This window comes from Peromyscus leucopus, chromosome 10, assembly GCF_004664715.2.
Source record: "Peromyscus leucopus breed LL Stock chromosome 10, UCI_PerLeu_2.1, whole genome shotgun sequence".
NCBI lineage: Eukaryota > Metazoa > Chordata > Mammalia > Rodentia > Cricetidae > Peromyscus > Peromyscus leucopus.
The window spans coordinates 22,418,261-22,442,492 of NC_051071.1; the positions used below are offsets into that span (position 1 = coordinate 22,418,261).

At 43.2% G+C, this 24,232-nt stretch overlaps 1 protein-coding gene across 2 annotated transcripts in view; it reads left to right on the plus strand.

Moving 5' to 3' along the window:
* Ddc (dopa decarboxylase) overlaps positions 1–24,232 on the plus strand; it is an 87,272-nt gene that overhangs the window by 43,694 nt on the left and 19,346 nt on the right. For both annotated transcript variants that reach the window (XM_037208972.1, XM_028882965.2), the window contains exons 7-9: positions 11,629–11,695; positions 18,950–19,044; positions 22,749–22,816. In XM_037208972.1, coding sequence (XP_037064867.1) covers positions 11,629–11,695; positions 18,950–19,044; positions 22,749–22,816 — 230 coding nt within the window. The remainder of the gene's footprint in view (positions 1–11,628; positions 11,696–18,949; positions 19,045–22,748; positions 22,817–24,232) is intronic.

A 24,232-nucleotide genomic window follows, 5' to 3' on the forward strand; every position in this document is an offset into this window, starting at 1 on the left:
CCACCCAGGCCAAAAGGAAACCACGGCTCTGCTGGCCTAGCAAAGGAACCGCTGTGACTGGTGGTAACTGATCCCCGCAGAAGTCTCAATGGTGTGATTGGTGCTAAGAGACAGGGCTGTGTTGGTCCAAAACAAATGGCAGTTTCTGCCTAAATGCCTCCTCTCAGGCTCTACTCCCAGGCTTCCCAGGTTCACTAAGTGTGTCAACTCGGATTATAGTCTCTTGTGTTGCCTTCTCTGGCGTTGCCACATTAGGCCTAATAAAAGGATTCTCTCCGGCACTCTTTCCCTTCAGTTAGCGTGGCTGAGCAACAGAGAGGGCAGAGGCGCAGTGATGGCGAAAGCTGCCGAGGGGCAGGGGCAGGGACAGCTGAGCAGTTGGCAGGCTGGGCTGTGAAAGAGGCAAGGCAGCTGCTGGGCAGCTGAAGAAGAATCCGATGACCAGTCTGAGAGCAGCTAGGGTGGGCCGAGGAGGGGCCGAAGGAGAGGGGCGACAAGAGAGGGTGGACAGCTGAGACTGAAGGAGGATAAAAGACTCTCGGGTGTCAGAAAAGAAAAACTGCAGGCCCTGCTTGCCAGAGGAATTCCAGAGAACTGTCAGATCTTTAGGACCAAGGGTCTCGGATGCCCCAGGGCTAGCACGTAACACTGGAGGACGGGGTTGGGAGGGGTGTGTGTGTTAAGGAATCCCAACTTCCTTGGCCTACACAAGATCTGTGACACTGGTTGCTGTCAAGAACTGAGAAATCCTTATACTCCTGCTGCCCACAAACTTCAACCCTAATTACAACCAAGGGCTGAAAAATCCCAGCTTTCTAGGCTTACACAAGAGCTGCAGCACGTACAGGGCTTAGAGTCCTGATATCCGAGGCATGCATGAAGACTGTAACACTAGAAGGTACCACCAGCTGCTGCTCCCACCTGCTTACGGCCATCACTCACTGCTGCAAAACACCAAGGGAAACAAAGGCGCCCAGGACTTGAAGGTTGTCTCCTTGGCTACACATTATTTCTGTGTAAACAGAACAAAGGGACTCCAGCCAAGTGATTCCACACCATGACCAGATAGATTTTCTCCAGAGTTACATTCTAGGAGCTTTGTAGTTTCTTACTTTAAAAGTCTATCATCTGTTTTCAGCTGATTTTTTGTGAAAGGAGTCTAAAATGTGTTTAGAGTCCTTCGAGGGTGTGCGTATGTGTGTGTGTGTTGTGGTGGGCCATTGTTCCAGAGTCATCTGTTGAAAGACTGTACTTCCTCCATTAAACTGCCTTTCCTCCTTTGTCAACGCTTGGCTTACATGTGTAGACCCATTTCTGGTCCATTGGTCTGGCTTTTTTCTTCCTTTTTCTAAGACCATACTGTCCTGGTTATTGCAGGTTTATAGTAAGTTGGCAAAAGTGGGATCAGAACTCTGATACTATTATTTAAAATTAACTCTGTTTTCATTTTGAGTCTTTTGACTCTTGATTATAAACTTTAGATTCAATTATTAGTGTCAACTGTGAGACTCGTGGATATTACCAAGTTGAGGAAGTTTTGTATCATCTTACTATGCTAAAAGATGATATTGCTTCAGTTCATATATAATGATATAATTTCTTTTCTTTAGCCAGATGATATTTATTTGTTTTCAAACATTCAACCAGCCGTTACATCTGAAGTAAAGCACACTTGGTTGTAGTATATATAATTCTTTTCTTACTGTTGGGTTCATTTTGCTAATATTTTATTGAAGATTCATACATCTATATTTATGACATATGCTTGACTATCACATCCTTTCCTGATGTTGTTGTGTACAGTTTGGGTATTATGGTAATGTTAATATTATAGAGTGAGCTATGGTTTCTTCATGTTTCTTTCTGAAATTTTCAGTGGAGCAACTGAGGAGCCCAGTTGGGCATGGTGTGCTGTCGTTTTTTGCAAGTTACTGACTAGAGACACAATTTCAATGCATACAGCTCTACTGACAGTATTTATTTACCTTTATGTAAGATTTACGTTAAATCTCTCAAGAAATTTATGCATTTGATTTGAGTCTTTAAATTTGTGGACACCAAGCCCATGATATTCCTTATTACCCCTTTAATGTCTATGAAATCAGAGCCCATAATATTCTTTATTATCTTTTCAATGCCAATCAGATCAGCAGTGATGGTTCCAGTTTCAATTTTGATGTTAATCATTTGTGTCTTTGTTGTTTTGTCCTAGCTAATCTGGCTAAAAGTCTATCACGTTTATTGATCTTTTCAAAGAATCAACTTTTTACTATTTCCTATTTCATTGATTTATTGGTATTTCTTTTTATTTTCTTATGTTCACTTTGCACTTAATTTTCTTCTTTTACTAGTTTTCTAAGGTGATTACTTGGGCTATAGATTTTAGACTTACTTTATTCTAGTAGATGCATTCAATGCTATAAATCTCTAAGCAATTTCACTATCTTGATAAATTATCTTGAATTGTAGTGTCATTTTCTAAGAGCTAAAGTACTTTTTAGAATTTCTTGAGAATTTTCCTTTGACATTTAGAAATGGGTTTTTATGATTATTCAGAGTTTGGGATATAATCTAGCTATCTTTTGGTCAGTGATTTCTCCTTAAATTCCACTGTAATTTAAAAACGTATCTTGTACAATATCTATTCTTTCAAATTTATTGAGATGTGTTTTATGGCCCAGGATGTGGCTTGTGTTAGTGAATGTTCCACGTAAACATGCAAAGAAGATATATTCTATGATCATTATGTGAACTATTTTACAGATTTAATTAGATCAAATGATTGATGGTACTCCTCAATTCAAGTACATCTTTATCAAATTTCTGTCTCTTGGATCTATCTATTCCTGGTAGAAGAGTATTAAGAGTCTTTAACTATGAGGGTTGGCTCATCTGTTTTTTTCTGCAGGTCTATCAATTTTTAATTCATGTATTTTGTTGAGGGATGCATACCAATAAGGGCTGCTGTTTCCTTGAGGGAACAAACTGACTCTTCAGCATCATGAAAAGTTATTTTGTTATTGCTATGTTGTCCCCACTCTGTGATTTTTTTTTTTTCGTTTTTGATTTGGAGAAAATACACATAGTATAAAATACATTAACCACTTCCAAATGCGATTTTCAGTGCTGTTTAGTACATTAAGCCTGAAGTTTCTGCTGTGTATCACTGCCACACTGTCATAAGTTTGAAAAGTCTGAAGTTGCACCACTGTAAGCCAGGGACCATCTGGGTGTGTGTTATGAAATATGAGCTTTCAGAATAATCATTGCTATTGTTTTACTCCAAAAGCTAATGTTACAACTTTTCTTTGCAACTCTGCACCTGTATATATAACTTACTAAACTATGTTCAAACGATTAGTATATATGTAGTTATTACCATTTGTCAATGCACAAAAGTCTTTTCTTCTCACAAGATTCAAATTTTGTGTCCATTAAATAATAACTTCCACTCCCCTAAGCCCCTAAAAATCACTCTTGTATTTTGTGTGCCTATGAATTTTATTGTTCCAAGTACCTTAAGGTACCTCTTTTCATGAAAGGTATTTTCCACTTAGCGTAAGGTCTTCAGCATTCTTCCATATTGTAACATATACCAGAGTTTCTCTTCTTTCTTTGTTTGTGTGTGGTGTAGTATATGTATGTTCATGTGCATGCATGTGTACATATGTACATGCAGTAGTATGTGTGCATGTATCCTTGTGTGTGTACATGTGGCTAACAGCTGTCAATGTTTGTTATCTTCTTCAATTGTTCTCCATCTGAATTTTTGAGACAAGGTCTCTCATTGAACTCGGAACTAGGTTGGTTGATGAGTGAGCTCCAGGGATCCACCTGTTCTCACTCCCTGCACAAGCCCTGGGATTACAGGCACATACTGCCTCCCCCAACTTTGTACATGAATGCTGGGGATCAAATTCCAATCCTCATGCTTGCATGGCAGACACTTGACCAACTGAGCAATTTCCCCAGCCATTCTGTTCTTCCTAACGATGATTGAAATGAAAAGACTAGCTTCTGCTACTTTCCAGTTTCTTTCTATATGGTGTATAATACCCCCATCCTTGTGTGCTTTCTGATGCTGTGATCAACACTAACCAAATGCAGCTTGGGGCTGGGAGTGTTTATTTAACTTACACAACTCAATCACAGTCCATTTGAAGGGAAATCAGAGCAGGAACTCAAGTCAGAAACCTGGGGGCAGGAAGTAAAGCAGAGGTCGTGGAGCAATCCTGCTTACTGGCTTGTTCTCATGGCTTGCTCAGTTTTCTAATACAATCCAGACCATCTGCTTAGAGGTAGCATTTCCCACAGTGAGCTTGGCCCTCTCACATCACACATTAATCAAGAAAATGCCCCCACATACTTGCTTACAGGCTAATTTGATGGGAGCATTTTCTCATTTGAGGTTCCCTATTCCCTAGCTTGTGTCAAGTTGACAAAAAACTAACCAGCACACTCTCAAATTTCCTGCATTACTGTGTTCAGTTTAATTTTTTTTGTAATGAAATGTTTACATTCACTATATACATTGGGCTTGTGGAAAATGTACAGAAATGAGAGGTTTATGCATAGAGTTGTATCTCACTATCCACAGGATATTGTTTCCAGGAAGCCTGTGGATGCTCAAGTGCCTTCTATGAAACCCACAGTATTTGCATATAACCTTTCTATATATTTTAAGTGCTTCTGATGTCTAAAGCAATGCCTACACATATTTTTATTCATGGATTTAGCACATAGTACTTCATGCCCAGCAAATTCAAGTGTTCCTTTCAGAACTTTCTGGATTTTTTTTTCCAAATATTTTTTAAATTTCACTTTTAATTGAAAATAGTTATTTTCATACAATATATTCTAATCATGGCTTTCCCTCTCATCTACCAGATCCCCCCACCTCTGTACCCTTCCAACTCCACACATTGTTTCTCTCTCTTAAGAAAACAAACAGGCAAATAAGGAAAACAAGCAAGAATAAAATAAAATGAACAAACTAACAATGAAAAGAAGGAAAAGAGAAACAAAGAAAGATCCCAAGAAATGCTTACACATGTGCACACACACCATATAAACACAAAATCAGAAACCGTCATTTACAAGCAAAAGACCAGTAAGTTTAAACAAACAAACAAAGTAATATGAGACAAAAAAAAAAAAAAACCTTCCAAAAATGCTTTTGAGTTCATTTTGTGTTGGCCACCACGGCTGCACATGGGACCTGCCTTGGAGTGTGGTTTGTACAGCCAGTGAGACTCCCTTGGAGAAACTACTTTTTCCTTTGCAAGTGGTTGTTCACTGGAGCTAGATCCTTAGCTGGGCATGGGGGCTTCTGTCTATTTCCCCGTCTCAGTGCTGGGACCCTGTCTGGTTTGGACCTGTGCACGTCTGCATGTGTTGCGACAGTCTCTGTGAGTTCATGTGTACGTCAGTCTTATTGTTTCTGGAAGACATGTTTCTTGGTCATCATTCATCCCCTCTGACTCTTACAATCTTTTTGCCTCCTCTTGTGTATGGTTCCCTGAGCTTTAAGGGGAAGGATTTGATGAATACCTCCCATTTAGAACTGAGTGTTCCAAGTTCTCTCACTCTCTTCACACTGTCCAATGGTGGGTGGGTCTATGTGTTAATTCCAATCTACTGCAGGAGGAAGCTCCTCTGATGATGACTGAGCACAGGGATCCATGAGTATAGCAGAATGTCATTATGAGTCGTTGTATTGATATGTTCGTGTAGCAAAACAGTAGTATTTGGTTTTCCCCTTGGTCTTCGGCCTATTTAGTCTCAGACTCTTGGCCACCTGCGCAGTGGCAAGTTGTTAGAACCCAACCTCAAATCAAACCTCAGATACAGAGGGTCAACTGTATTCATGTGCTCACCTGAAGAAACCAAGAGAGGAGGAACACAAGTGCCAAAGTGAAGACTTCACACTTCACTGAAATAGAGCTGAATTTTGTTTCCGTGCAGAAGGGCAGAGAGAAACAATATTTATTTTAAATTGTGCTTTAACAAACCAAACTTCAGAAAATATTAGAGGATGTCCTGGCCCTTTTGCAGGCAGAAGCTACAGATATCACCAGTCCTTTGCATTGGCACAAAGGGAAGTGTCACTCACAGTGCATTCATGCATTCACACTTTCGACAAACGCTTGTATCTCAATGTCCCTTGACCAACTCTGAGGATATCTGACCAGCCACCCACTGTTTCCTCTTGGAGAGGTTTTTCATGCCAAAGATACAGATATGCCTGGTCTTTCCACCATTTTATAGCTACATATACAGACAAGAGTAGAAGATGCAATCAGCTTTAGAGAGGATCAATAATGCCTGTTGCTAAGCAACACTGTAGCAACTATATCCTTGAGGTTGGACAGGCAGGGATTCATGGTGCATTGCATTTTTTTGTTAAAGGAATGAGGATTGATAACATTTATCAGTGTAAAAGAGCACAGGATATGTGAGACAGTGCAAATGGTTTGTTATTTGAAGGTGCAGCTTGGGGCTATTCAACTGGGATGGGGAAGGGGTAGTAGCTAGGCCTTTCCTTAGTTCCCTAATGCTCTTTGGTGGTCATAAGTATTTGCATGCATGCATGTGTAACAGCCACATGCACCCTTCTGGGATATGTCAAGAATTGCAGGCCCCTCTAGCTGGATACCCACTACTGAGAATAAAAGGCATATTTGGCTGAGTCTGACCAAGAAAGCTGGTTCTGTCCTTCCATGGACTTGAGTCCCATAATAAAGCTTCTTTCTTTCGATTTTCTTCATGATAGTTTGCTTCTCCAATAAAGCCAACTTAATAACATCAGCAAAGGGCAATGCCTGCAAGGCACGTACGTGAGGAGAAAGGGCTGGTGGGGTAGGGACAGCAGGGGAGGAGGTCACACAGGCTCTGTCACTAGCAGGAAGGCCGCAGGCTCTGAAGATAGAGGCTTGTTGTGGCTCCTGCCCCCTCCTGCTGCACAAATGTGATTAGGGCTCTGCAGAGCACACTGAAATCAGGTTAGCGTCACTGAGCGATGCTGAGCCGGGGTAATCAGAGCCTGGAGCAGAGCAGGTGCTAGCTTTAATATGGCTTCTGAGAATTAGGACAAGCTGACTTGTAGCTCGGTGGCACGTGGGCAAGTCATTAGGACACTGTCCATGCAGCCCCCTTCTGCCTCACCATCTTAGGTCTTACTGCCTGCTCACAACTCCTCTGCAGCTAGAAAGGACTGGGGCCTGTGGCGAGCACTTGGGACTGCTGTCTTCCAAAGGTGTGGCTAGTGGTATCACCATTGAGCTGTCCCTGGCCATGTGCACCTACTCTGGCACCTTCTTTAAGTCAAGCATGAAGCAGGGATGGTGAGCCTATCTAAGGTCACTGTGATGATCTACCCAGGAAGCACTCAGAGCAACCAGACTGCACCAGCAAAACCCTCAAAACAGACACTCATTTTTTTTTTTTTATTCTCCCATCAAGGCTCCTTCCAGAAGAAGGCAGAACATTATTGTTTGTGCTCAGTTGTCTCAAGCTCATTATAAGTAAATCAATACTTGTGTGCAAATCTAAGAACGAGCGTTTATGTTGACCAAAAGCTCATCTCAGGCGATAAGCAGTAATCATATTTGGCAGGAATCATTCTCTATACTCTTTGTGCACGCAGTAATAGATAAAAGCTGATTTGAACAAGCAAATGTTTAACATGTATGAATTTAACAGCAGAAATTATTGTGCTTAGGCCAATTAGTGTTTAGATGAGAAAATGAGATGAAGCTGAAATAACTGCTGCATTGCAAACATGTCATCTCTAAGAGACACAAATGGAGGCGATAACGCAGTATTAACGTCTTGAGTCAATCTGTTTCTACTGAAACTACACAGTCTTACCCTGAGTAACACAGACAAAGCATTTTAAGAGTCCTATGATGAGCTGACCCAGTTAGCCAGGTACCTAAAGCAAAGCATTTTAATATTCAGTTAAATATCAGGATGAAATTACAGACACCAGAGAAAAACCGCATGTGACCCCGAGGCCCACGGCATGACTCATCTTGTACGAATGAGGCAAGTCTGGAGAACATTGATTGAATGTGTGGAGGGAAGAAGAAACTGCATTGAGAGCGAGAGGAGAGCCTGGAAGTCCACTGATACCCTCACACTGGGCAAGTCCTGTGTCCATTGTGTTACCTTGTGAGTGAGAAAGATGGGGCCCGGCAAGCAGCCCAGCAATGCAAGGCAGCTGAGCCTCACACCTAGGGCTTTCTCTCTCTCTCTCTCTCTCTCTCTCTCTCTCTCTCTCTCTCTCTCTCTCTCTCTCTCTGTCTCTTGTTTGGTTTTTGTTCTTTGGGGACAGGGTCTTCTTTTTTAAAGCAGATGTGGATGTGGAGGCCAGAGGACAACTTGTAGGAAACAATTCTCTCCTTCCACTACATGGGTTCTGGAAATCAAACCTAGGCCATCAAGCTCAGTGGCAAGAGCCTCTACCTGATGAGTCATCTTGCCTGCCCTGACATGGTCTTCCTAGATAGTCCAAACTGACCTCAAACTTGAGATCCTACTGCCTCCACTCCTGAAAGCTGCAATGGCAGGCCTGTGTCACTGCGGATGGCTTTTATTGCTTTTTCTGATGCTCTGATGTCTTTGGCAATGATGTCCCTAAAGGGCCTACCTCTTCTGAATGAAAGACTGAGTGGCAAATTCAATATTCATATGCACACTAACCAAAGAAGAGCCTCAGTGAGGTTCTCTCTTTAGGGTGCTGTCTCCCTGTATACCCCTGAAATAGCCAGGTACCAAATCATTACAGGTAGCCTGAGCCTCTAAAATTAGTCAAAGCAGCCTCTTTGCCCGCCTTGACTGTAACTTCCCATGAGCACCAAGAGAAAGGCCATGTCTTTCTCACCCCCACACCTGACATGTCCTAGAGTTTCAGCATGTGTTCCCTATGGTGCACCCCATGGCATGACATGGTCCTCTCCTGGGGACCTGTGAATAGGACAATAGTCTTCAGTGGATGACTTCATGGTCTGCTGGATCACCATCCATCCACAGTCACAAGGCCTGTATTCAAGTGTTTGCCTTTGCTAAGGCTGACTGAGGACAGCCCTGTTAGGGGCAGACCTTTGTGGCTATAGATGGGTGTTACAAAGAAGCTGTCAGAGCTCTGCCAGGACCTGCATAGCCACCATCTCCTACAACTGGGTACAGAAAAACTCTGGTCCCTGGTAAAGGCATTACCTGTGAGAAATAATGCCAGGTACCTCCACCAACCCAGGCCTCTATGTGAGCATCAGGGCCCAGGCAGCCAGGTGAGTGACCCACAAATGTCATGTTACCTGGCAAGAGAATAGGATCTTGTTGAGAGGTGGGTTTGGCTTTCAGGACAAATATAGGTGGTCATCTGTGTAATGGAGCCAGAAAGGCCTTGACAGATAACTATGTCTGAATTTCTGACCTGCCCAAGTTAACACTTGGGTCCTGTGGTGTACTTAATATTATTGGAGCGACGGACTTGACACAAGGTGCAAACCTTGTTCAAATAGCACTGTGTGACACTATTTTTGGGTAGGCTTGAACAATCATGCACCCTTGACATTTGACATGCATTGGACACAAGGGTGCATGAAACTTCATCAAGCCTGAAGAGAAAGTCCACTATCCCAACAGCATGGCCTCTATGAATCTGATCAGCCCTTGGCTTTCATAAACAAGACTTTTTCTTATCATTTGGAGCATGTCAGTTCAGTAAATATATTTTAGTATCCATTCCATGCCCAGCAAAGTACAAATTCCCACCAACATAAAGACCTGGATTCAAGAACATTGTGGGTCTAGAGAAAGAGACAGTCATGTGAATGAACAACATGAGTACCAGCATCCCAAGGCACCAAGAGGATGGATTCTAGGTCATACTTCCCATTGCATGGCCCACAGCACTCCATGTTTTCTCAGAACACCCTTTGGCACCATTGCCAGCACCAGCAGAACTTTCTCACCGACCTTTTCAAGGTTGAAGCAAATCTTTGGAAGCAATGGCATTCTGGAGAAGAAAAGTCACCGAGTAAGGACATTGAGGCACACCCTTGAACAATATTCTGGTGTGGCTTAACTGACCCTAGAGTGAGTCAGCTGTAGAGAGCATCATAGCTGTGACCCTACAAGAACCACTCTACTCGCACCTCCGCACATCGCAGCTGGCCTCAGTGTGTGTCATCTCTGATGTGCTTGCTCTGTGATGTACACACACACACACACACACACACACACACACACACACCAAACTAGGTGAAAAAATGTCTAAATTCTTTATTCTACGGGAACTATGTTCTTATCTCCAACAGATTCAGCTGATGGAGTAGCATATAGGAATTCATATGAATGATTGAATTCCCTCATTTCTACTCAAAGTTCCATTCCCTGAAAATTTTTTGTAGGTCAAATGTGGGTGATCATTCACTAAAGCCAATACTTCCTAGCCTCACAGTTCAGAACTCAGATTTGTTTATATTTATGGTTATGTGTGTGTGTAAATATTTCTGGGGAGACTTGAACAAACATCTACCCATCCCAGATTGGGAACCCATAACAGACCAAAGCAAGAGTGTCATCAAAGTCCAATAGAGTGAATCAATTAATTTTATTTGAGTTACATATAGGAACAGAAATGATTCAAAGGTATCACCAAAGCCTCCAACATATCAGCTGCCCAGAGAGCTCTTAGAAATCGGGGAAATGCCCCAGGCAGTGGTGTTGCACACCTTTAATCCAAGCACCAGGGAGGAAGAGGCAGGTGGATCTCTGTGAGTTCAAGGCCAGCCTGGTCTACAGAGTGAGTTCCAAGACAGCAAGGGCTATACAGAGAAACCCTGTCTCAAAAAAACAAAAAATAAAAGTGTATGTGTGTGTGTGTGTATAAAACAAATATATATAATATAATACAGTAAATATATAATATATTATATAACACACACACACAACACATATATATATATATATATATATATATATATATATATAGTATGAGTGTTTTGTCTGCATATATGTATGTGCATCTTGTATGGCCTGGTGCCCATGGAGGTCCGAAGGGAGCATTGGATCCCCTGAAACTGGAGTTATGGACAATTGTGAACAGCCATGTGGGTTCTGGGAACCAAACCTGGGTCGTCTCTAAGAGCAGCAAATGCTCTTAACTGCTGAGCCATCTCTCCAGCTCTTGTATTATTCTTTTAGGCAGGGTCTCTCACTGAACCTGAGGCCGGCTGTTTTGGCTAAGTCAACTGACCAGAAAGTTCCCAGCATCCTCCAGTGTCTGTCCCCCAAAGCTGGAGTTACAAGCATGTGAGGCCATGCCTAGGTTTTATGTGGGAGCTAAGGATTTGAACTCAGGTCCTTTTGCTTTCACAGAAAGTATTCTTACCCACTGAGCCATCTCCCCAGCCCACAGTGGAGACTTTTGTTCGTAGGTTTGTGCTCTTTATGTGCTACGACACTTTAACCAAGAGACTAAACACATACTCATGGGTTTCCATTTCCATGTACGTGTTTATTAGCATTGTGAATGCTATCTACTATCGGTAGCTGTGGAAGAGGGGCGGGTTACAACAATGGCAGCACGGGGGATAAAATGGTTAATTTTTTACTTCCTAGGTGGTTGTTACACTGGGAACCACATCTTGCTGCTCCTTTGACAATCTCCTAGAAGTAGGACCCATCTGTAAGTATCTGATTCAATTTTCTTTTTAAAAAGCATTCTTAGCCAGGCGGTGGTAGCACATGCCTTTCATTTCAGCACTTGGGAGGCAGAGCCAGGAGGATCTCTGTGAGTTCAAGGCCAGCCTGGTCTACAACGCGAGATCTAGGACAGGCACCAAAACTACACAGAGAAACCCTGTCTCGAAACCACCCCCCCTAAAAAAAGTATTCTTTACATGGAGGGGTGGGTTTAGCCAACATTTCACTTTGAGCCCTGCGCCTCATCATTAATTCTAATCATCATGATTTGCTCGCCTTGTCTTATATTTACAATAATGTAGCCCCATTGACTTAAATTCCACAAGCTCAGAGTTTGAGCTAATTACACACAGATGAGCTTAATAATACCAACATACTATTGGAAATGGAGAAAATGTCCAAGTACTTCATGGGAATATAATATTTAGGATATGGTAGCCCTGTTAAGGAAACTAAGCTCATCAACATTTGGGGGCAATTACCCCAACATGAAGGTCCTGTGTGTGCATGACATTCACATGGCCTGTGTTGTTTGAATCCAGTCTTTTGTCATACCTTTTTTTTTTTTTTGGTTTTTGATTTTTGAAGACAGAGTTTCTCTGTGTAGCCTTGACTATCCTAGAACTCACTCTGTAGACCAGGCTGGCCTTGAACACAGAGATCCGCCTGCCTCTGCCTCCCGAGTGCTGGGATTAAAGGCATGTACCACCCCTGTCTGACACATTTTTATTTTTTTTAAAGAACATAAAGTATTATAAACCAGATGGTGTTGGCGCCAGCCTTTAATCCCAGCATTAAGAAGGCAGAGGCAGGCAGGTCTCTGAGTCTGAGGCCAGCCTGGTCTACAGAGTGAGTTCCAGGACAGCCAGAGAGACATAGAGGAACTCTGTCTTGAAAAACCAAATAAATAAATAAATAAAATAAAATAAAATAAAATGAATAAATAAAAGACAAGATTGTGGAGTGTAGTAACATTTTCAGTGAGGGTAAACACCAGTTAGGATGGCGATGCTACATCCTGGGTGTGCACAAGCACACTCTGCCTTGCTTTCCTAATGACCGCCGTACAGAATGATACATTTCTCAGACTGCCCTTCATTAAGCAGCACGCGGCTGTTCGTATTGATCTAGCAAATCAATACTTTCAGGCTAAACCTGTGCAGAGAATGCTCCATTTCAGATCATTTCCAGGCCCTGTGCTCTCTCCCTTGGTCCCTCAATTAGGACATTTTTGTCTTCCTCATGGAGACTAGAATTCTGTGTTCATTGCAAAATGAATAAATGCCTGTGTTTTCTAAAGTTTCACCTTTAATGTGAGCACTGGGAACTCAGCAGGCCTTGGAACTGTTTCTAAGGCACCAAGGATATATCAGCCCATGAAACTCACTCTTCCCCGTCCCTCAGGGATGTGAAGGCTCGGGTGGAGCTGTCCCTAGCAAGCTCTCTGACCTCAGTCCTTTGACTTGTGCCAGACATCACGACACCTGCTTGGCATTTGGCTTCGCTGTCGATCTGTGAGGGCCAAGCACGTTTCCCACCTCTCCTAACCCCGGGTTTGCTCGCCGCCTCTGCTCGGGAATGAGCTCTTCTCCCCTGGGTCACTGTTCCCTGGCTAGCAGGAGACTCGGTGGAGGTGGTGCTCAGGCGTGCTGGCGTGGCGGTGGTGGGGGGCTGGCCAGGGTCCTCAGCAGCAGAGGAGCTTATAGCTTACAGCTGCATGTCTTAAATCTGACCTTCATTTTCCCCTATCTAAAAATTGGAAAGAAAAACGGCTCTCATAATGAGAAAACAGTATTTCCTTCACAGTGCAGCTCAGGGGAGTTCACGCAGACATTTGGGCTGTCGGAAAGACATGGACTACGTGTAGTACATGCTTGTACTGCCAGGACCGTGAGGCTAATCACCAACCATGAGAAGTGGGGTGGACACAGCGTTGCCATTCACTCAGGATTTGGCCCCACCTGTTGTGAGCGATGGCACAGCTGTGATTATTACTGGCTAAAGACAGGCACACACAGCAGGCTGAGAACCGAACTAGCTGGCCATCCCCAACTATGGCTGTACTGTGGGCCTCGTTAGCTGCAGACCTTCGCAAGCTCAGCCAAGCAAGTCGAAGTCCTCTGACTCAGATGTCAGGCCAAGGACTGAATGTCCTGGCCAACAGCCGGCTGATGTCATTCCCCAGGGCTATCGGATTTAAAGCACTGGAGTCTTCTGCCAGCTTGAGCCTACACGGCTGCTATCCCTGAACTCAATCTGGCTCCCCACAGGAGCAGGAAGATGACAGCCAGCAGGTGGCCCCTGCCATTAATGCTCACAGTGCTGGATGATTACAGCTCAGGCTGCCCTGCTGGCCTGCAGCTCCCTCTATCAGGGAGTTCTGGTGCTGTGGGTAGAGCCTGAGACGTGCTTTGCTGTTTGGGTTCAATCCCAGAGATTGCTCTTGGGACGATGTTGGGGGTGTTGACAGGCCAACACCAAACCCTTTCATGCATGGCCAATGTTCATACTTGAGGGCAATATTACTAACCAGTGGTAGCCTCTTAGAGTCAAAACCTTTGTAACCCACTGTCTCTTTATTTAGCTATATCAATTAGCATGCTTCACCACCAAGCACTGTGTTCTGAGCTGGCCTTATCCTATTGATTAAAATAACCTAGTCCTAACAACACAGAGGTCTTCACTCACCATCTCTCAGAAGATGATTTTCTTCCAGTTTCTGCTTCAAGAAACTCAGGCTCTTTTTGGTCCCTTTGAAAATGGCACACCAGAGAGGATGAGGACATTAGTCCACCTGGATGAATCAATTGCCATAGGAGGCATCAATTAAGAAGAGGTTGGGTTATGGCAGATGGATAGGTGGCAGCCTTAGGTGCTGGGTACACATATGGGGACACTGAGGAAGGGGTCTGGCTGAGCAAGGTAGGCAGTCTCAGGGAATAGGGAGGGGAGGAACGTATTATAGCCTGCCACAGCTTCATCCTGAGGGCCAGAGGGGCTGTGCACCATGGCCAGCCTGGCCTGGTTTCTGCATACTGAGGTAGTCTCTTAGAAAATTGTTTGGAGGAGGAGGAGGCCAAGGGCTGCAGAAATCAAAGGTGGTGTGGTCTCAGTGGTAATGTTCCTGGCATGTGTAACTCCCTATATCTAACTGTTGTGTGTTCATGCTGCATCCACATAATTCCTACATGTGCTGGAGGACATGGATGATGGGGCTGGTATCAGTTAAATATGGAAGATGTAGAACATCAGGCTGTGTCAACCCCATCTCACTTCCTCATAGGTCCAAGAGGAGCCCATAGAGAGATGACAACAATAACCTTCTTCTTCTTCTTCTTCTCCTCCTCCTCCTCCTCCTCCTCCTTCTTCTTCTTCTTCTTCCTCTTCTTCTTCTCCTCCTCCTCCTCCTCCTTCTTCTTCTTCCTCTTCTTCTTCTTCTCCTCCTCCTCCTTCTCCTCCTCCTCCTTCTCCTCCTCCTCCTCCTTCTCCTCCTCCTTTTCTTTCTTTCTCCTCCTCCTCCTCTTCCTCCTCCTTCTCCTCCTCCTCCTCCTTTTCTTTCTTTCTCCTCCTCCTCCTCCTCTTCCTCCTCCACACCTGAAGAGGGCATCAGATCCCACTACAGATGGTTGTTAGCCACCATGGGGCTGCTGGGAATTAAACTCAAGACCTCTAGAAGAGCAGTCAGTGCTCTTAACACTGAGCCATCTCAACAGCCCCCATATAGAAGCTCCTAAGGAGCATTGTAAGTTATCTTTTGTTGGAGTTTGGGGCTAATCCAAGTCAAAGAAGACAGTCTCCACAAGGCATTCTTGCATCGGAGAACCTCTTTTCAGACACTTGCTATAGCTTCAGGACTCCTCAAACTCCTTTAGATATTATAACCTGCTAGAAGACTCAAAACTTCCTGAGAACAAGCTCACAAGGATGGCTGAAGATAGGGATTAAAATCAGCCAAGGAGACTCATATAATGAAGTGTGAGCCCACAGGATTTCTGGTGGTCTCTGAGGAGTCATGAGGGTATGAACTGCTCTAGTTATGATGTGCAACCAGGCAAGCTCTTCTGATGCTTTACTGTCTGTTTTTGTGAGGACTTAGTTCTCCTCAACCTCTCCTGGAAGTCCACCTTTAAAGAACAACTTCTCCAGAAGTCAAAACTGCTGTGTCATCGCCCAACGGCTCCATCGTAAATTACAGGATCAGAATGTCTGGGCCAAAGCCCCAGGCAAAAAAAAGAAAAAAAAAAAAAAAAAAAAAAAAAAAAAAAAAGAGGTCCATAGGTCATCTCTTAGGAACCAGAGCAGAAGCTGGATTTTTTACAGGTAAACTTGATTCTGTAGTAGAGATTATTTGGTGCTCCATTGGGTCTTTTCTTACCTACTGAACCAGGTTTGTTGGTGAAGGTACCTGAAGCATTCTAGAGTGGCCTTAGCTGTTCCCCACTTAGCTGTTGAGACTCAGACTGAACTGTCTCTCACCTGGGTGCTACGAAACAGGCTCTGAGATACTCAGGGGTCTAGCTGAATGGCCTACTTTCTTTTCAAGGTTTCATTGACTTACCCAGCATGCCTTTCTCCCTAGGGTAGAAGATATGGGAGGAGCAACAGAGGGATGAGAGAGAAAGAGCACCTACATGCCCTTCCAGACCCTACCTTCCCAAGCCATGGCATGAGTGTTTCTTACTGTGGGCCCATGCAGACTTTCGATCTTGTTTTGTCTTACTCCTTCATTCAACATCCTGAACTGAACATGAACAGCGGCATCTGTGGAACTCTGTTAGACGACTTGAGCTAAAAAAGCAAATTCTATAGATAGAAGTCTATGTGAGACCCCAAGCAGCACCCATAGAAAACATGGAATCATCTTGTTTTAGTCCATTTGGGGTGTTCCACAAAACACCACAGACCCCAGAGGCTCATAAAACAACAGGAATTCATTATTTACATTTCTTGTGTGTGAGAACGCAGGATCAAGGCACTAGGAGATTTGATTCCTGGAGATAACTTATACCCTGGCTAATGGGTGGCACCTTCTATGTGTGCTCACATGGTAGAAGATACAAGTAGTCTTTCTGGTGTCTCCTTTATAAGGGTGTTAACTGAATGCTACCATGATAATCTGGTCACTTCCCAAAGGTAATATCTCAGCTTGATTTAATGAACATTCAAATTACAGCTTGTCTTGTCTTACAAAGGAGTATAGAGTTCTTCTGGCCTCACAGCTAATCCGAGTGATGGCTGGATGGCCATCCATCATGATCCTGCTGTTCCCTGGGGGAGAGTCTTGTGTTATTATAAGGCTTTGTCTCTTGCTTCATCCAACTGGGGTCATGTGAGCAGCTGCTGAGACTGACATGTTCACTCTTGCTTCCGATGACTTGAGTTTCTCTTTGCACTTTGGTTTTTTAACGTGGTATCCTGGCATAGTGGTATCCACAAGCTTGTGTTTCATCTGACCTTGATTTCCTAAGAATCTTGGTTTGAAGAATAAACTGAAACAAAGCTTTGGAATGACTTTTACATTTTTATCAGCAGAGTTCAGAATGACTCATTTTTCCTCTCAGCACACACATTAATGGCCATCATGTATGAAAAATCCGTGGTGGATCCACCCTTCTGTACAAATATAAGAAGACACCAGTATCTTGGCCTGTACAGGGATGGGTGCCTGTTATCCTCTCTGTAGCCTCAACCTTTAAGTCTTAGCCACCTCATGACTATATTTGGTGACTGGGCTATTTCTCATGTTGTATGAGTTTTCCTAGAAAGATACAAAGCATTACTCATCTCAGACAGGAAACCAATGAAAGACCAAATTAACAATTCCACAAAAGTCCAACTTAGTGAACCATTTACTTTATTTACAGGAGTTTGGGTGCGGGGTTACTCACAGGAATGACTCAAGGGCAGTTACATCACTGAAAAGCCCACACGAGCCTGGGTGATATCTCAAAGAATCTGCATCCTGGAACTTCTTGTAGAACTTGTAGGCAGCACTGCTGGCCAGTCTCCTTTCCCTAGTGTCCATACACACACACACACACACACACACACACACACACACACACACACACATATAAAATATGGAATATATATGTATAACTTGGGGGAGGAGGTCTTATAAATCTTCCAAGTTTCAGGAACTTCCTGAGACCTGTAAGATTTGTTTACTTCCTGAGTCTTAAGAGGCCTCTCTCTGGGACAGAATGTTTCGATTTATATGAAATTGCTATACAATAATGAAAATCAATTTTTCTTTTCTTATCTTTTCCTTTCTTTCCTTCCTTCTCCCTCTCTCTCCCTCTCTCTCTCTCTCTCTCTCTCTCTTCCATTCTGTTTGTTTCTTTTGGTTTTTCTGTGTGACAGCCCTGGCTGTCCTGAAACTTGCTTTGTAGACTAGGCTGGCCTCGAACTCACAGAGATCCACCTGCCTCTGCCTCCTAAGTGTTTGGATTAAAGGTGTGCAGTACTATGCCTAGCCTCAAAAATGAATGTTTTTTTTTTTTCACTGACTTCTAAGTGATAGCATAGGCAAAGTAGGTGTATTATCTAGTGTACACTTAAAGCTTCATTTTCCTATGAAAGAATGAAGTTTAGGCCAGGTGGATACAGGCAGATATCAGCAGAGCAGTGAGCCAGGATACGTACATATTGAGGGAATGTGCTTGCAGAGAAGGCTCTCTCATTCCCAAACAAAGTAAGGTGAGAATGCTATCTTTAAGGTAGTTATGTGTGGTTGGACTGAAGGTTAGTGTTGACTGTCAATTAGATGGGACCTAGAATCCCCTAGGAGACAAGCCTCCAGGCACACCTGTACCTTTATTTAGATTAGGTTAGCCTCTGGCCAGACCTTTGGAGGATTATCTGGATTAGGTTGATGGAGGTGGAAATACCCACCCTAAAAGTGGTAACACAATTCACTGGGTTTAGGGACCTGTACTGCATAAAAAGTAGAAAGCTAGCTGAGAACAAGTATTGGTCATTTTCTGCTGCTTGACTATGGATTCAGCGGGATTACCTGCTTCAGAAACCTGCTGTATGAACTACCCTACCTTGAACTGTGAACCACGGAAGCCCATTCTCCCTTAAATTGCTTTTGTTATGGTATTTTATCGTAGCAACAGGAAAAGTGACTGATTCAGCGAGGAAACATATGCTAGACTCTAGACAGGCACTTCTTGCTCCACATGAGATGGGGGTGTGCCCAGGTGTGATCTCACCATTTGCTTCTGACCATTAGGCAACCTGGAGGGTGTGTGGCTACACATTGACGCTGCATATGCTGGCAGTGCCTTTATCTGTCCTGAGTTCAGGCATCTTCTGAATGGTGTGGAGGTGAGTATGCCTTAAGCTGTTCAATAAGGCCTTTATTTTGACTTTTTTTTTGCACTGGGAACCAAGCCCAGGGGCCTCCTGTATATCTGGCAAGTACTCTGCCACTGAGCAACAGCGCTACCCCAAGAACATTAAAAAAAAAAAAAAAAAAAAAAAAAAAAACCAAGCCCAACCCAAACCCAATGTGTTATCAGTGAAGTCTCCTTTTGTAAGAACTGGACACCCCAACTCGTACTGCTTGGGTTTCTTTCAGCAAACTACTTTCTAGCCAATTGCAATGGTTATTAGAAATTACATCTCCTCGGGGAGCTGGAGAAATGAATCAGTGATTACGAGTACGTGCTGTTCTTGCAGAGGCCTTGAGTTTGAGTTCCAGTATTTACTCCCATCACTGCAACTCTAGGAGATTTGATGACTCTAGCCTTGCACACCTGCATTCACATGTATACATCCCATGCCCCCCATACATAATTTTTTTTTAAATGAAAACTAGCTTAATAAAAAACATGACACTTCCTTAGGACAGGGGCTGAGGACTCCAGTCATGCAGTCTGTCTTTTGAAGCGTTCCTGAAACTGACAGCTAGTTCCCAGTTCCTACAAATCCTAGACAGAGCTGTGCAGCGTAGGTTAGACGTGTTCACAGAAAGCTATGGAAAAATATTTCTGAGCAAAAATGAAATTTCTATGCATCCCAGTCAAACAATAATTCAAAATGTCAACCCATATTTCCCTCCAATCTGGTTTAATGTGTTGTTCACATTCTTTTCGTATACCTGAGCAAGTTGGTCACATTAGTCAGTATCCCATAGAAAGTAACCAGTGAATTTACGTGTCCCATGGACTCTTCTGAAAACTGCAAAATGTATCCTGTCATGCCAAATGAAACTCTTCCTTGAGAAGTAGCTATCAAAACAGTTAGCCAGGAGTCTTCTCTCCATAGAATTATGGAACATAAGTCAACTCAGACTTAACGCAGATTTCACCAACAGCTTTCCAGACTCATGCAGAATTCCATAGGCTAGGAAGCTATTCTACCTGGCAACTAGCAGATTAATGAACTAAAGAGCCCCGAGAGAGGCCTTTTGTAGAAGTGTGACCAAGGAAGGAGATCCCAAAATAGGGGGGTCAGTGCCTTAACCAGGAAAGAATTGCTTTCTTCTTGGAAAAAGTGGTTTCTTGAGACCTTACCTTCTAAGGGAAGCAGGACCAGGCAGCAGGCTTTAGCATTACACTCCCAGATTGGACTCACCATGTGCCCTTGGGCAGTTCAGGTATCCTCTCCTCACATCATAAAATGGCTTTCCTTGAGATGAATCCTTTGTGAGGTGATCCTAAGGAGTGGCTGTGTTAATCGCACTTAAAGGATTTAAGAAGAGTGTGCTGCATAGGAGACTGAGAACGCATTAGATGCTTTCATTATTTTCCACCAGCGCTTGAAGAAACTCCCTCTCCACCTCTTTCTGCTTGCATGTCAGGCTCGCCAATCAATTTTCTAATTACTATTTTGAATTCTCATAAGACTGTAGTAACAGAAAAGCGAATGTCAAAGGTATGGAATACAAATTGTCCCATCTTTGAAGAGAACAATCTCCCCTTCTTGCTAATGAACGAAATAGCCCTGTGGTTTCTATCTGTGCGGCATTATTCATTTGCATATGCACTCACTAATTCCTTATTGTCTCAGCTGCGTTTATTCACTCTCTTATGCAGTCAGTAATTCCTTATGGAGTGTTTCTTACATGCTAAACTTAGGTCCATTCTAGGAAGTAGAAAGAGGTCAAAATTACTGAGTACTGAGGGTTTGCGTTAACATGTGGAAAGTTCTGATACTACGATTCTGATGCCAAACCCCTTAATGTTCCATAGCTAGTTTTGTGGGTATTTGGGCCTCAGAAATGAACACCAATCTCAATGGTGTGTGGACATTTCTAATCCAAACTCCAACGTCCAAAATCAGAAACTTTCCACTTTCCAAGCACTTATATTATGCCAAAGTGGCAAATTCCATATCATGAAGCTTTATTTCATACATAGAAATTTAAAAAAAAAACACTGAGTAAAATTACCTCCACGCTGTAATCTTTGAACATTTATATTTCATGTTTAGATTTGGGTCCAACGGCTAATTTATTTCACTCTGCGTGTGCAAATACTTTTAAACATAAAGAAACGTTTTTAGACAAGGGACTCTCCACCAGCTTAGTCCTTCAGCTAGTGGAGGGAAGAAGGGCCACGGTCTCCTTCCACCGTAGTCAGGCCTAGGCTGGAGGCTGCTGAGTCCAGGTATCCGGTTTAGGGTTTCCTCATCTACCAGTGCTCTTCTCTGGCCTGAACTGACAACTCAAAAGTTTCACCTTTCACAGAGAGGTGCGGGACAGACAGACTACCACAGTGATGGGCACCGCAGCCAGATCCTATCAACAGCAGACAGCATTCACGGCACTCACAGGGACAAGGAGTCGCTGCAATTTTTCCTCCATTAGTGGTACAGCTCTCTCCTTGCCTGGCTAAGGGCTTGGCTGCTCCGTGGTCAGATAAGCGGCCGCAATATCCTGCTGTGGCCCGACCCTTGCAGATAAGGGCCGTCCTCTCTGTCAGCGGGAGGAAAATATCACTGTACCGTAATGAAAGAAGTTTAAACAGATCAGCCCCAGCGGAGGGAACTAATAAAATCCCCAGCAAACAATGCTCCTCTTTAACCTTTTGTTTCCTTTTATCAACAAATGAAACTTGCTGTAATTTCCTGTCTCCTTCTCAAAATTACTTTTTCTGAAACCTGGGAGGAAATGAATCGGCACCTCCAGCTTGGGTCCATATGGAAGCCTGCTTGGCTGGCCCCATGTCTATCACTCACACCAATCAGGCCCCTTAGGGCTTTCTTTGCTCCCTCCTCAGTGAGGGTCCCTGGAATTAAATAAAGAGGAGTAACCCCAAAGCCTTGGGAAGTTTGAAAAATGTCCCTTTAGGAAATCGGGCTAGACTGAGTCTCGCTTCGATCTAAATTGAGCTCTGAGGCCAAATCCCTGACATTCAGACGGACTCGTTGCCACTCATCAGTCACATGGGAAGCCAGGGCCTGCGTTTGGAAAAAGGCAGAAAGCAGGCTTTGTGAGGCTCTTGGATTTGTGAGTGCAGAGCTGAAACCCAGGAGCCTTCAGCTGCTGTGGGTAGTTGAAACCTATTTTCTCCCCGAAAACATGGTTGGTAAAGCTGCAGCTGTTATCCGATCCTCCAGCCAAGAAAGCTGTAACTGTCGGGAATTCAGTGAACTTACACATCATCTTTAAAACTGAAAAAGAAAACCCTTAGGTACATGGAAAGTACGATGTTGTTGCCATGCTGGCAAAAGAACCTTCAGTTAAATAAAAGAGGGAATTTCTAATCACCGCCGATGAGTTATGAGATTTTTCTCTTTCTTGTCCTCATGATTTTTACATATATTCTGAGAACTTTGCTAGTTGGGGAAGTTGAAGGATCGACGTTCGTAAAGTATTTGCGGGCCCTGTTTGTATTTTCTGGACATAGTACTTATAAATTAAACATTCTGGATTTCCAGTGTTTCGAACTCTCCCATGGGGAATCTTGTGTGCTATTAGTGTGTGTAATGTAGAATGTGAACTTTTAGAATGCACAGGCTCTTGCTTTATCCCTAAGGAGCTGTGACTAAACTGTTTTCTTTTTGTTATTCTTATTCCTCTGCAGTTTGCAGATTCCTTTAACTTTAATCCCCACAAGTGGCTTTTGGTGAATTTTGACTGCTCTGCCATGTGGTAAGTTTCTTTGTTGTTCAGATACTAGCTGCCCGCGGTGACCCTTGCTCTGCAGAGATCGAGGCCTACCTGCCAGAACACATCCAGGGCCCGGGTGAGAGCAGAAAAAACAAATCTAATCACTCAGCTCATCAGTCACTTCCATTTCAGAACCACTGCTGGAATTCTTGCTCAATCGCACTCCGGCTGTAAACTTTTATCTAGAATGTATTGTTGCAACAGATTAGCTTGAGGGAAGAGTGGAGACAGCCGACCTGCCTTTTGACTTATCGCTCCTGAGCAGACAACAAATCTAAGGGGACTTCAGCACTTATATGTAATTATTTTGCTTCTGTGTATTTATCCTTAGCTCTATCATCAGTCTCTCAGACTAACTCTAAGTTTAAACAATCTAAATGCTTTAAAGTACTTGCTAAAAACAAATAAAAGAACTGTGTCTTTAAAAACGCTCTGAAAAGTCTTAGTAACAGTGCAGTAATCACGTTGGCTATATTTAAGTAAGAAAAATAAGTTTAAAAATCAAATAATATCATAGCACATAATGACGTTTTAAGAAATAATGTCTCGGGGTGACGCAGGGACACTAGAAACTTGTTTTTTTTTTTTTTTTTTTTTTTAAATCAGAGTGAGAAATTGATTAATTACTCAGAACCAAAGGGAAGCCTTTGTTTGAATTTTGTGTAGTAGGTAAGGTTAATGTTTTCAATATGCTTGCTTTGCAAAGTTCCTTAAAACAGGAAGGAACACACCTCTCACTTTTTTTAAGTAGTGTCAGATTCCCCCAGTTCACCAAATAATCAGTTTTTTCTAGCATATCTAGCAATAATCGTCTTTCTAGCATATCTGTAGTCCTTTAACTGCTATAAAAATTAAATTCATTTTGTCACAGTCTCTTCACCTAAAATTTTAATAATATTCTACAAATTTTATTTATTAATTTTAGTGTATGGTATGTCTCTGTGGGGTGTGTGTGTGTGTGTGTGTGTGTGTGTGTGGTGTGGTGTGTGGTGTGTGTGTGTAGGGTGTGTGTGTGTGGTGTGTGTGTGTGGGTGTGTGTGAGTGTGTGTGTGTGGTGTGTGTGTATAGGGTGTGTGTGTGTGTGTGTGTGTGTGTGAGTGTGTGTGTGTGTGTGTGTGTATGTGTGTGTGTGTGTGTGTGTGTACAGGCACGCACAAGCCTTGGAATGTGTGTAGAAGTCAGAGGGCAACACTCGGAGTTGGCCCATTTCCTGCCATCTTGTGGGATCTGAGGGTCGAACTCAGGTTGCCAGGCCTGTATGGGAGCACCTTTACCCATTGAGCTATCCTGCTTTCTGTCACTACAACAAAATACTGAAGAGAATCAACTTAAAAAGAAGACAAACATTTGGGTTTACGGTTTCAGAGATTTCAGTCTATGGTCAACAGGTTCCAGTAT